A 15109-nucleotide genomic window follows, 5' to 3' on the forward strand; every position below is an offset into this window, starting at 1 on the left:
GTGTATATATATATATATATATATATATAAGTGCTGCACGATTAATCATATGGCAATCGCGATATCAAGCCTGTGCAATTATATGACGCAAAATGCTGCGATTTTATTAAATAAATAAATTATAAATAAAGGCATGTGTGAACATGACAACCCATTCTCTCTGAACGCTGTTTGCCTATTACATACACTACACCGCTAAAAAAAAAAAAAGACCACTGAGTTTCAGTTCAGGCAGTGGCACGTGTGGCGCGTATGGTCATGTCATGACTTTTTCCGGTGTGCAGTGCGGAACGGGGGAAGATGGATGCCGAGCAGACGGACACTGAACTGGTGGCCAGAAAAAATGCTACCTCTGTTATATGTAGTGTTAATTTCATCAGACAAGAAGAGAGGAAATATGCTCGTCAACAACCCTTTTTTTCATGACAAAGACGAGACGATGACAAGACTGCACTACTGTCCAAAAACGCCGACTAAGACTAAATTAACATGCATTATTGTTGACGAAAAAAGATGAGACGAAAATGTTTTGTATAAGATAAAAACTAAGATAAAATCTCTCTTCATTTTCGTCTACAATTGTCTCTGCTTTTTCATCAGCTGTTACGCTTTTAAAATATTCAGAACGAGTTCACGGCTTCGCGCTGTTGCTCAAGTTACAGGTCTCTAACACCTGTGGCTGCAACACGACACTGCTGAACAATTGTATTGCTTCCGCTAAAGAAAATAGTGCGCTCCGTCTCTACAGTTAGAATCCTGTGTGTCCATGGCAACGCTCTGTTTTTCATGGCATCAGTGTTATAGTTAGCAGCAGTCTCTTATCAAGAAATAAAAAAAGTGTGTGTGTAGAAAGAAGTCGTCCACACGCCGCTCAAAAAAAAAAAAGTCCTGAGCACAAGTCCACCGTCTAGGTGGCTTTTTGTGTTAAATTATATTTCCTGTCGCTGCGCAGGCGCTTTTATTGTACATGACAGCTTATGTCCCGTTGACCGGTCTTTGCATTACGATTAAAAGCAGTATCAATAAAGTAAAAAATCTGATGTGCAATCAAGTTTGAGTGTATGCACTTCTCACTGATACTTTTGTGATTCGCTTTTTGAGTTTTGACAAGTTTTATAGCCTTGATATTGTTTCTTATTCAAAAGTGGTGACAGAAAAAACTCTTTACCCCATCCTGAAACCTCTTCCCCTGTCACAATCACATCAAAATCAAAATTAATAATTAGGCTTAAAAGCAAATGTATATGTAAGGGAATCAAGTTTAATGATTACATGCAATATTGCTCCAAATATCATCAATAATGGTGTGTGTAATACCATGTATAACTTGCATTAAGTTGGTAATTTACTCTATATATATACACACACACACACACGTACATACATATATATATACATATACACAGACACACACAGACACAGACACACACACACATTATATATATATATATATATATATATATATATATATACACACTGTACACCTACAGTTTTGATCTTAGGCTTTTCATTAATCAGCATTAATGTGTTATTTTATATTTTAATTTGAAAATGTTTTGCATTTGTTTGTTGTTGTTGCTGCTAGCTTGAGTTTAGAAATACAAATTTCAGCATTATCATTAATCTGTGTGTGCATTTTCCTTGAGAACCAAGGATATTAACTCTTGATACCATTTGTTTATTATATCGCAATCGCAATATTGACCTCAATAATCGCAATATGACATTTTCGTGCAGCCTTTATATATATATATAATACACATATATATGTGTGTGTATATATAAGGCTATATGAGCACGAAGTGACTCAGGAGCTGGCCAAGAGTGTCAAGAGGGCCACAGATGAGTTACTGGAACTAAATATATATGTATGTATATATATATATATGAGTTACTGGAAATATATATATTAGGGCTGGGCAAGTTAACCCATTTTTATCGCGTTAACGCATTAATTAATTAACGCCGACAATTAGTTTATTGCGCGTTATCGTGCTTTTTATTTTGAAAGTCCGTTGCTCACTGCGTTTGAATACACATAGATAGACTGTAATAATACAACCGAATACAACACAAGCCATGGGTCACAGGAGGGGTGCGATGTTTATCAGTAGGCTAAACCAATGAAAGAGATGTAAGAGAGCTACAGCGTGAAACAGAAAATATCTGGTGCGGATAGAAAAATGGAAAAAGGTACCGAAATCTTAAATGGACATTTTTATTTTAAACCTCTTCCACACGGTGGAGTTGATAGAACTAAAGCTATTTGTTACCACTGCAAAGCTGAATTGTCTTATCATCAGAGTACTTTGAGTCTGAATTATCACTTAAATGCAATGCACACCATTGATGTCAGCAAATCACCCACCCAAACAAACAGTTTAGGAAGGCTTTGGCAGACTACATTGGATGCAGCATGTGGGAGAACTATAGATAAACAAAAGAAAGCCATGCTAACAAATGCCATTGCGAAGTGGGTAGCTACAAACTGCAGGCCGATTAGTATTGTGAAAGATGTCGGTCTGAAGAATGTTATTAGGATCGCAACGAATGACTGCACGCATGAGCCTCTGCCAAGATGTACCATCACAAGAAAAATACATGAATTGTATGAAAAGGAGAGGACTATAAAGGCGAAGGCATTACAACGTGCACCAACTGTTGCCCTCACCGGAGACTACTAGACATCGCTGGGTAACCATAATTACCTCGGAGTTACAGTGCATTACATTGTTGAACAATGGGAACTGCATTCACATGCTCTGACTGTAATGAAGACACAAGAGAGACATTTTGCTGAAACGTGCAAACATTTTATTCATGTTGCACAGCAGTGGGACGTTTCAAATAAAGTCAGCACACTTAGCACAGATAGTGCAAGAAATATGATCGCTGCTGAGAGACATCTGCCTTTTGAACACGTCCCCTGCGTCGCACACAGTCTCCAGCGTTCTGTCACAGTATCTCTGCACAACAGCACGTTTGACAACATCCTGCCAAATGCAGAAAGGTTGTGGGCCATTTTAAACACAGTCCAGCGAGTGCTGCAGAATTAGAACAAAAACAAATTGAACTTGGACAAAAGAAGGAGTCGCTTATACAAGACATCCCAACCAGATGGAATTCGACTCTGGACATGATAAAAAGTGTCCGCAGACACGAACAGCCACTGAGGGATGTCCTCACCACACACAACATGAAGATTGCCATGCCAACAACAGCTGAAATGAACAAACTGCAGAGGTTGGAAATGCTACTGGAGCCCTGCAGGTATATTTTACGTCATATATTTCTCACTGTCTTGTCTGAGTGCATGTGAGAGAGAAATAATGTGTCTGTATGTGTGTGTAAGCATGAATATGAGGACATTTTTGTGTGCATAAGTGAATGCAAAACATTTGAGTGAAATGGGTTTGATTTTTTTGCAGGAATGTGACAACTTCTGAGTGGAGAAAAATATGTTTCATGCTCTGTGGTTCTGCCTGCTTTTTGCCATCTCTCTCGGGTGATGGAGAACTCAGATGATGACCCTGCCTATGTGGTCAAATTCAAGTCTACATTCAGAACAGACCTTGAGACACGCAAGGAAAATGCCAACATTGCATATCTGAAGATTGCAACCGCATTGGACCCGAGATTCAAGGACCTCATGTGTATACCCAGAGCTGAGAGAGGTGAGGTGTGGGCCTCAGTCACTAACTTACTCAAGGAACAGAGGGTTGTTGCAGAGGAACCTGTGGAAGCAACAACATCAAAGCCATCAAAGAGAAAGTTTGCCCTATTGGCTGCTTCATCAGAATCTGATTCTGAACACGAGGAAGACTCAATTGAGAACGGTGTGCGTCGATACAGAGCAGAGCCCACCATCAGTACAGAGGCCTGTCCATTACAGTGGTGGTCCAAACATGCAGGCTCACACAGCAGGCTGGCCTCAATTGCACAGAAGTACTTGGCCACACCTGCAACATCCGTACCCTGTGAAAGGTTGTTTTCCCTTGCTGGTCATATTGTACAGAAGAAGAGAGTTTCTTTATCATCTGAAAATGTGAATGACCTTGTGTGTCTTAGCAACTGGCTTGGAGCAGATGAGTAAGTAAATGTAAAGTTGGAAGAATGGATACATGCAGTTAATTTTGTCCACTCAACCTGCATCACTGAAATGTTTTTTTTTTTTTTTGGACTGAGATTCTCAGTCTCTTAAAGGAGTTTGATGATGTTGCTTGGAAGGGGCCAGTTATAATGTTATGATCGAGGTTCTGGACATAATTTTTATTATTTATTATTTTTTTTACAAACCAAACGAAACGTTAATGTCTTATTTAATAAAACATTAACATTTGAATGTTTTATTTATATGATAATGTTATATTTAATTTGATTACATTAAATGTTTAAGTTAAGATTTACAAGAAATGTTAACTGCTACTAACTTTTAACTTTTAACTGATTAATCGCGATTAATCACAGAAAAATTATGCGATTAATCGCAATTAAAATATTTAATCGTTGCCCAGCACTAGTATATATATATATATACATAGATACATACATACACATACACACACACACACACACACACACACACACACACACTTAATAATCTGTTCTTATTGCCCCACTGTCTGCTTGCTTGGAAGCCTCTTCTGAGTTGCGTTGAACTTTCTTCATTGGCCACTATCAGGACTCTTATTCCTCCTATTGTTACTGACCCTTCTGTCTCTGTTCCGTGCTGTGCTGATTTTGACTGCTTTCAACGGTAACAATGTCACAATTAGAGGTTGTGGTACATCATATTAACCCCTCAGGGTTTCCCCCGTGATGCTGTTCCCACCAATTGTTTAAAGAGGTTTTCCCATGTGAAGGGCAATTGGTCATCAGTATTGTTAATGACAGCTTATCTTCTGGTGTGGTTCCGATTGATTTTAAACATGCAGTAGTACAACCATACAGTATAATAAGAAACCTTATCTAGACAACTCTTTACTAGCCAATTTTCTCCAGATTGCCCTTTCTTTCTAAGGTCTTAGAAAATATTGTCTATACACAACGGAAATCATTTCTGGAAGAAAATGACATCCTGGAGGTTTTCCAATCTGGCTTTAAAAAACTGCATAGCATAAAGTCAGACTTAAGGGTTTTTAATTACATCCTCATTGCGTCTGATGCTGGTGATTTTGTCATCATTGTCCTGCTGGACCTAACAGCTGCCTTTAACATCTAATCAAACACTGGGGCTTGTTAGTAAGATTCTTTTAACACGGTTTAAAACTTTTTACAGTATATACAGTATACATTTGTGGATGAGTTGTGATTTATCATCACACTATCCAGTGTTACCCAATGTCCCCATTGTCCACCAACATTAATAGAAAAATAATTTGCAAGCCTAGTGATAATACTTGTACAAATAATACAAATTACAAATGTAATACAATGTAATACAAATAATTGTATAAACCTGTAAATGTTTTTTTTTTTTTTACAAACCTAAGCAAAATTTAAATATTTTCTCTTTCACATTACCTTGGCTTTTAGTTTCTCCTGCCTGATCTTCCGGTTGTTAGCATCTTCCATCCTTTTCATTCTTGCCTAGTAAGAAAAATTTAAATCTGAGTTTCAGTGTAACAGACCTGTATATGGCAACCAGGGTCACCATGCAATATCAACACAGCAGGAAATTTCAAAGACGTTTCAGGAAAAGGTAGGTCTTCACTTGTTGTTTGAAGATAGCCAGAGACTCAGCTGTTTGATCATATAGGTGAAGGTCATTTCAGTACCTCGGTGCCAGAACATAAATGAGTCTTGATGTATACCTACTGTACCTCTTAACCATGACAGATTGTGGGACCAGTCAAGTAATGCTAGTGGATCGAAGAGTGTGAGGTACAGTGTGAGGAGTGACAAGAGCTTCAAGGGAAGAGGGTCTGGTGCATTTTTGGCAAGAATCAGTGTCTTAAATCTGATGTGTGCAGCTACCAGAAGCCAGTGAATGGGTGCAGCAGTGGGGTGGTGTTTGAAAACTTAGGCAGGTTAAAAACAAGTCATGCAGCTGCATTTTGGATCATTTGCAGAAGATCATTTGCATTCATAATTAGGCCTTAGAGTTGCAGTAGTCCATCTTGAAATGACCAGAGAAAATGCACCTGAGCAGCCTGTGTGGATAAAGTATGACCAGATGGTTCTGATGTCATAGAGCATAAATCTCCATGAGCATGTCACATTGGTCACATGTGAGGGGAATGACACATGACTGTCTGTGGTTACCACAATGTACAAGCAGTAGCCGAAGTGGAGTTGAGAATGTTGTGTACCGATATTGCAAGGGTGAATCACTTTATATGACCAGCAATCGCCTGGATGGACATCCATGAGTGTATGTATAGAGAGAAATGAGGAGATGACCAAGTACTGAACTCTGGAGCTCCCCTGCATGTTACCTGATATGAGTGACCTTTGAGGTAATATGCAAATCCTTCCCATGCTAAACCACAAATTCCAAGACTCCTGAGGGTGGTCAAGAAAGTCTTGTGGTTGACTGCATCAAATTCTACCAAAAAATGGAGATGGATGAGTACCGCTCAGCTTGGCTGATCTAGCAGCTTGTAACTTCTCAGAGACTGCCTAAAGGAGAGTCTCTGTGGAATGTGCTGCTTTGAAGCCAAATTGGTTGGGATCTTGGAGGTTGTTCTGCGAAAGATAGACAGACAGTTGATTCCTCTCCTGCATTGTCATAAAGTCCAATATCAACACTTGTTTTCAGATGTTCAGGAGGAGAGTGTTCCCTAGACACAGGTTTTCCAGGTATATAATCTCCTCTAGCAAGGCTGTCTCATATTTTTCGGGGATCAGTCACACTGCAACCATGCCATCAGCAAACTTAATAATGGCAGTGGTGTTGGTGGTGGCTACACAGTCATAGGTGTTTAGTGAGTACAGCAGGGGGATTAGGACACAGCCCTGAGGGTCTTTTGTGCTGAGGGTGATGGAGGGTGAGACATGTCTGCCCATCCTTACTGCCTGTGGTCTGTCAGTCAGGAGTATAAACAAGTATTACAAATGCATATGATCTTATAACAATTTTATGTTAACAGATGTAAACTCTGGAATACATGATGCTCAGGCACAATATTATGACCACCTTACTAATATTGTGTTGGTTCCCCTTTTGCTGCCAAACCAAGCATGGCATCGGCATGTACTCTACTAGACCCAGTCCTGTTCAACACATCCCACAGATGCGTGATTGGATTGAGATCTGAAGAATTTGGAGGCCAAGTCAACACCTGAAATTCATTGTTGTGCTCTTCAAACCATTCCTGAACCATTTTTGCTTTGTGGCAAGACACATTATCCTGCTGAAAGAGGATACCATTTCCATGCTTAGGTAGGTGTTATGTGTCAAAGTAACATCCACATGGAAGGCAGGACCCAAGGTTTCCGAGCAGAACATTGCCCAAAGCATCACACTGCCTCCACCGGCTTGCCACCTTCTTAAAGTGAATCCTGGTGCCATGTGTTCCCCAGGTGAATGACACACACCTGGACATCCATATGATGTAAAAGAAAACGCGATTTATCAGACCAGGCCACCTTCGTCCATTGCTCTGTGGTCCAGTACTAATGTTTATGTGTCCATTGTTGACGCTTTTGGTGGTGGACAGGGATCAGCATGGGCACCCTGACTGGTCTGCAGCTTTGCAGCCCCATACACAACAACCTTCGATGCACTGTGTATTCCTTTCCATCAGAACCAGGATTAACTTTTTCAGCAATTTAAGCTAGAGTAGCTTGGATAGGACCACACAGGCCATCCTTTGATCCCCATGTGAATCAATGAGCGTTGGCACCCCCTGGACCCTGTCGCTGCTTCACCACTGTACCTTCCTTGGACCACTTTCGATAGATACTGACCACTGCAGACTGGGAACAAATTACAAGACCTTGCCCAATTTTCTGGCTTCTAACACAAACTTTGAAAACAAAATGTCCAAATACAAATAACATCATAATTCAGATCATTAAAATGCCTAAAATTGCCAAGAATATACAGGATCTTTGAAGAAACACTACAGTTTATTGAGAATCAAATGTTACATCACCTTTTTCTTCATTTTCTTCTTGATCTTGGACAGTTTGACTTTATCCTCCTCTGTGAGCAATTCTAAGACAGAAATGAAGAAAACTGTGTGATTACTGTCTTACAGTCTTCATTTCTAAATGCCCTATGTCCATATGGTCAGATTAAATTTTTTTACAGGAATTTCAGTCTAAAACCTCACCCTTTGCCTCCAGTCTCTTCAGCAGCCTGGCATCTATTTTGCTCAGCAAATCAAACACTTTTAACTTGGGAGGTCTGCCCGGACGCCTTCGTGGACCCCCCTTGGGCTGAATGGATCTACACTGAGGCTTAGATTCCTTGTCAGGGTTTGGAGGGCGACCACGTCTGCCGGTAATTGCCATAATCATGGATGGGACCTCTTCATTGGCCAGGAGGAACCATTTCTTCCCCTAAACACCATAAAGAAAATTCTAATAGAAATACCTTCCTAACATATTTTAAGACATGTAAGTCATATAAACCAAACATTTCATTCAAGAGTGCTTTCAAAATTAGCAGTGTTAATAGTTTGCTTCTATCAGTTAACAAAATGAAAAAAAAATGAACAGCAGAAAAATCCAAATCAAATAAATATTGTGTGACCACCCATCTGCAAAACAGCATATCTGTATACAGTATATCCACCCATCTGCAACTTGCACACATTTCTTGAAGGAACTCAGAATTTATGTTGTTCCCAACATCCTTCGCATAATCCCAGACAGACGCAATGATGTTAAGATCGGGGCTCTGCGGGGGCCAAACCATCACTTCCACTGAAAATAGTGCTTAATGACATGCTTAATGGCTGTATGTTTTGGGGTCATTGTCCTGCTGCAGAATAAATTTGTAGCTAATCAGATGCATAATGTATAAGCATCTTCCTTTATGTCTCATCACTAACAAAATCATTAATCTTGAACAAATCTCTAACTCCATTTGTAGAAATGTAGCCATAAACTTGCAAGGAACCTCCAACATTATTCACTGTTGCCTGCAGACACTCATTATAGTACTGCTCTTCAGCGATTCAGTGAACAAGCTGACTCCTGCTGCAGCCAATAAATTTTTTTTTATTATTTTGACTCATCTCTCTAGCGCACCTGCTGCCATTTTTCTGCACCCCAGTTCCTATGATTTCGAGCATAGTTGATTCGCTTAGCCTTGATTCCACTTCAGAGGTATGGTTTTTTTGGCTGTAACTGTTCCATGAAGACTACTTTAGATGGGTATACCAGGGTCCCACTGGTTTCCACCAATTCTTTGCTGATGGACATCTTCCGATGTCAAAAGCAAGTAAGCATGATGTGTCTTTCATCTGCTGCATTAAGTCCTAAGCTGAGCAGTGTGTCTATGGTCCTTTGCTCATTTGCAACATTGCTCATTTCTTTGTGCTTTTTCAAAGTACATCTTGAAACACCACGTGCTGGTTTGTGCTGCAAATATTTTCGTTTGTGCTGCTTTGGTTTTTTAGATATTAAAAGAATAATTATAATAATAAATAATAATAATTAAAGAATTAGTAAAATCTAGGTCACTCGACCCCACACCTGCTCAAAATGTAACCAAAATAGTCTCATTCGTATTTGTGTTGGTTTGTGCTGCTAAAAGTTTGTTTGTGCTGTTTCAGTTTATTAAATATTAAACACTGAATTATTGGCCAATGACATCCCCCCCCGCACCAAATTTACCCAAAATAGTCTCATTCATTTGTGCTCCATTTGTGCTGCTAAAAGTTTCGTTTGTGCTGTTTCGGTTTATTAAATATTAAACACTGAATTATTGGCCGACGACGTCATCAGCCCCCCCACATGCACCAAATTCAACAAAAATAGTCTTGTTCGTTTGTGCTGCTAAATGTTTCGTTTGAGCTTTTTCGGTTTTTATAATATTAAACATTTTATTGTAGCCGATGACATCATCAGCCCCCCCCATGCTCCAAATGCAACAAAAACGGTCTCGTTCGTTTGTGCTCTGTTTGTGATGGTTTATGCTGCTAAATGTTTTGTTTGTGCTGTTTCGGTTTTTATAATAATAATTAAAATAATATTAGGTGGTCATTCTAAGGTCACTCAGTCAAGTCAAGGTAAGATCCATATGGCAAACCAAATCACATTAAATAGTGGCATTCACTAAACTGTTATCTATTTACTGTGCGCTTTCAGCTTTTAACAGACACAGTGATGTGTGGAATGTAACAAACTCCAACGTAAGTGTTTTTACTTGGTACTCGATGTGGCAGCATCATGTTGTGGGGATGATTTTCTTGAGCAAGGATAGGGAAGCTGGTCAGAGTTGATGGGGAGATGGATGGAGGCAAATACAAGGCGTTATTAGGTCAAAACCAGTTAGTCACTGCAAAATTTAAGACTGGGGCAGATGTTCACCTTCTAGCAGGACAAAACCCTAAACATACAGAGCCAGAGCTACAATGGAATAGCTTAGATCAAAACATATTCATGTGTTAGAATTGCCCAGTCAAAGTCCAAACCAAAATCCAATTAAGAGTCTATGGCGAAACTTTAAAACGGCTGCTCACAGATGCTCTCCATCCAACCTGACTGAGCTTGAGCTATTTTGCAGAGAATGGGCAAAAATTTTACTCTAAACGTGCAAAGCTGCTAGAGACATACCCCAAAATACTTGCAGCTGTAATTGCCAAAAATGGTGGTTTTATAGAGTTTTAACTCAGAGGGGCTAAATACAAATGCATGCCACACTTTTATATATTTATTTGTAAAAAAAATTTGGATGCCATTTATTATTTTTCTTCCACTTTATGTGCTACTTTGAGTTGGTCTATCACATAAAGTCACAATAAGATACATTTTTGTTTGTGGTTGTAACATGACAAAATGCATATAAATAGCAAGGCACTGTATATGAGACAAATGAATGCTTCTCCTTTGGTCTATAATAAATGCTTCTTCTGTAATCCTGCAAAGTTTCTTGAACACAGACCTCAGGTGTATCTCGCTCCTCATAGAAGTCCCCCACAGGCATACGTGGGCTAAAACTGAAGTGCTCCCTTGTTACTCCCTTCAGATTTTCTTCATGCCTCTTCAGATACTAAAAATATATAACTCTGGATTAAAAAGGTTAATTAACCAGAACACTATGATCTGAATAATAAGACAAAAATGCACTGATGGTTCTGCAAGTCTGTCAGTCCAATCTTTTATAAAAAATTATAAATAAACTGTTCTGTTAGGTGACTGAATGTTTAACTAGTTCATGTCTATAAGAAATAGGATTAAGGAATAAAAAAAAGATGATGTCCTACCTTAATGACCTCAGGAAACTGTTTAATTCTTTTCCCACAAGGAGTATAATACCATGTTTCTCCTTTTAGTCTGTTGTCAAGCTTCCGCACACGAATCTCTCTCCTCCAGCTAAATAAATTAAAACAAAGACAATAAACAAAATGGAAAACTACAATATATTTTACAAATATTTATAAATTCCTTAAAAAAAAAAAGAATACTACTACTACTATTCACCATCCACTTTAGTAAGTTCAGAAGGTGAACAATTTCTGGATTATTAATTTGAAGTTTAATATTTATTTTAAGTAACATACTAAGCTTTACTGTTTCCCCAATACATTTACACAATGATAAATGACAAATCCACTGTTAAAAAAACAACAACAAATAAATAAATTAGCTTCAAATGGACATTTACATAAAGTCCCACTGATTTGTTTAAAATGACTAATATTTACTTAAATAAAATGCTATATTTATGCATTCCACACTTTAAAATTGTTTTTACCCATGAAAAAGAGGGAAGATGACTTGCTCTTCTGTAGCAATTCTTCGCCTTGGGGTATCTTCTATGGATAAAAAGGAAATTTTAGACTATTAATTCCAACCCACATAGCATGGCCTCTATTTTTCCAATGCAACAATAAGGCAGCGTTACTAGGGGGACAAGATTGTAAAAATTAGACAGTACGCATAATCAGGGTTTGAAATAAACCTTTTTACTCACCAGCCAATTTGGCCAGTAAATTTTTAAGGTACCGGGCATTCCTAACATCTACTAGCCAAAAAAGTCATCACAATACATTATCTGATTTATTTAGTCATACATTTTCAAGTCTTCCCAATTGAATCAATGCATATGAACCAGGAGCAGTTATCTGTTGCGTACTGACGGTTCTGTCAAGTAAGAGAGATATGTGCAGATGCTTTGCAATTAGGCTGTATTTAATATATCATGATAACTCACAAGTTCAGTATTTGTGCTAAATCTGCATACTGTAGATTTGGCTTACATAATCTTCCCCAAGAAATTAATGAGTGAACATAATTTATGAAAAATACTTTATGGCTGGTTGGAGAGTGATAATTTTAAACCTTGCATACAATAATTCTAAATTTCCTTTGAAGTTTAATAAACTATTAATCTTTGTTCTAATAAAATAATTCTCATTCAAATTCTCTCAAAACTGTATGTTCCAAAATTATTTTAAAAAATGCCATTGAGGGGGGCGTTCAATGCAGTAAGTCGCGTTTGGCAGGGCTCCTGGCATGTTTACCTAATGTAGTGTTTTTTCTTAAAGTATTATTTCGAAACTCGACGGCAGAAGTTTTAGTACTGGACCATCTTGCTAAGTCGATTCTAAAAACTACGAAAATGGTGACAAATCTTAGAAAATATAAGTACACGGGACCTGCGGGCGATAGCCCGAACGCCTCCTCGGACCAGAATGTTTCTAAGGCCGGAGTGAATCGGCTCCACCCTCACCAAATTCCAGCGAAATGGATACGTCTGGTTTGAAGTCTGAAATACTTCTCGCACTGAAGTCTGATATTTCAGCTGTGATTAAATCAGAACTGAAGGATGCCCTTGCAGAAGACTTTGACTTTCTGAAGAGCGAATTACGAGCAGTGAAATCTGAAATAATAAACAGCACCACGGCGCTTTGCTCGGAGTTAGACCAAGTCAAAGCGAGTGTCAACGATATAGAGGGCAGGCGGTTTATCTAATTGGACGGATGAGGTGGTTGCCCTACAGAGTACAGTGGGCGAGTTGAAATCTGAACTAAAGGAGCTAAAAGGTGAAATGTGAGGCCGGATGAGGAGGTGCAACGTGCGGATTCTTGGTGTCCCCGACACCGGATTCCAGTTCATCCATAGCAGTCGCCAAGATGCTAACTGAGGTGCTACAACTTGAGAAAGAGCCACTGTACACCAGGACGAAAGAAACCGGGTGGTAATCCAAGAGTAATTGTTGCTAAGTTACACTATTATCAAGACTGTGCGGAGATTCTGCGCCGTGCACGCACTCGTGGCCCACTTCATTTCAATGACGCGCATATTACAATTCTTTCTGATTACACTGCAAGCGTGGCTAAAGCCCGGGCAGCGTTCACAGACGTGAGGAGGCTTCTTCGAAACCGACAGGGTGTTCGCTATGGATTACTTTTTCCGGCACAACTTCGTATCACCCACGGAGAAGACAAAGAATTTGCTGATCCAAACAAGGCCATGGCTTGTGTGAAAGAGAATATTATCTTGGCGACAGATATCGGACATTGACTGTGAACCGGGTTTCCTTAGCCTGCATACTTCTCAGGTTGTACTGTCACAATTGTTTTATATCTCGAAATATGTACATTGTCTGCATACAGAAAATGTTTGCTAGGGGATGGTAGTAGACTACTTTGTTTACAACTAAGTAATTTTGGAGGGTCAACATTTACATTTATATTATTTTCGTTGAGAACACTACTGTATAACTTTTTTTTCTTCTCTTTTTGGTGTTTTCCTTTTTAATTATATCTGGGGGCTAGTCAGGAGCCCTAGCAGCTAGAGTGATGTTCCTCAATATAAGCACTATAATGTGTGGATTTTTTTTGTTGTGAAGTTTTGTTTTCTCCTGGGTTTTGTTGGAGAAGGGGGTGGGATCATACTGGATTTGTATACCATTGTGTTGTTTCTTGTCAGGATCTTATGTGTATACATCATTGTACATAGTTTTAACATGGCTAACAAAAAAGGTACTAGGCATTCTTCTGAATATCCAGTTAACTGTGTGACTTGGAATGTGAAATCCCTCAACAGTCCCTTAAAATGTAGAAAAGTTATAGCGCATTTAAAACAGCTTGATACAGACATTGTATTTTTACAGGAGACCCATGTGTGTTTAGCGGATAGTATACGTCTAGGTAAAAAATGGTCTGGTCAGGTGTTTCAATCAAATTTTCATGCTAGATCAAGAGGAGTGGCCATCATGATTGGTAAACACATACAATTCACTGCTTCTAGTATACATACAGACTCTGCTGGACGATATGGTGGTTCTCATGGTAGGGAAATTGTACACACTTCCAGTTGTCTTAGTCTCGGTTTATGCACCAAACTGGGATGATTATACCTTTTTTAACACATTACTTTCAAATATGCCAGATATGTCTACACACAGTCTCATAATTGGTGGAGACACTAATTGTGTGCTCTCATCGCTAGATTGGAGTGCAGCCGGAAAAACAACCCTTACTAAGTCTGCTCAGTCGATCAAATCATTTCTGGAAAAGTATGGTGTGGCTGACGTGTGGCATCCTACCTCGAGGGCATATTCATTTTTCTCCTCTGTTCATAAGACGTACTCCCGAATTGATTATTTTTTCATCGACAATAGAATTCTACACTTGGTGAGGGAATGTGACTATGGCGCCATAGTCATTTCAGACCATGGGCCCCTCGGTATGAAATTGTGTTTTTCAGATTCTCAATCAATATACCGCCCATGGCTAACAAGAAGAGGAGAAGCTCTGAATGGTTAAGATTGTTGACAGACGAGATATTGTGTGTGGACAGGGAATATAGCCATTCCCCTTTGCCAGATTTAGTCAGGTTATTATTTCGGTAACTGATGAAGCTTTTGATAGTTGGGCTTTGAATGGACTTCGTTCACTGTATAATCTGTACATTGACAATAAGTTTGCCTCATTTGAACAACTGGTAGAGAAATTTAATATTTAAAAAATCACAGTTTTTTAGA

At 39.0% G+C, this 15109-nt stretch overlaps 1 protein-coding gene across 11 annotated transcripts in view; it reads right to left on the bottom strand.

Moving 5' to 3' along the window:
* baz2a (bromodomain adjacent to zinc finger domain, 2A) overlaps positions 1 to 15109 on the bottom strand; it is a 76224-nt gene that overhangs the window by 40593 nt on the left and 20522 nt on the right. For 10 of the 11 annotated variants that reach the window (XM_027145050.2, XM_027145058.2, XM_027145057.2 and 7 more), the window contains 6 exons: positions 11873 to 11933; positions 11382 to 11490; positions 11060 to 11167; positions 8280 to 8508; positions 8100 to 8161; positions 5524 to 5589 (listed from right to left, as the gene is read on the bottom strand). In XM_027145050.2, the coding sequence (XP_027000851.1) occupies positions 5524 to 5589; positions 8100 to 8161; positions 8280 to 8508; positions 11060 to 11167; positions 11382 to 11490; positions 11873 to 11933 (635 nt within the window). The remainder of the gene's footprint in view (positions 1 to 5523; positions 5590 to 8099; positions 8162 to 8279; positions 8509 to 11059; positions 11168 to 11381; positions 11491 to 11872; positions 11934 to 15109) is intronic. The other variant, XM_027145049.2, reaches the window with a different exon arrangement.

This window comes from Tachysurus fulvidraco, chromosome 23 (assembly GCF_022655615.1).
Source record: "Tachysurus fulvidraco isolate hzauxx_2018 chromosome 23, HZAU_PFXX_2.0, whole genome shotgun sequence".
NCBI classification, from domain to species: Eukaryota; Metazoa; Chordata; class Actinopteri; order Siluriformes; family Bagridae; genus Tachysurus; species Tachysurus fulvidraco.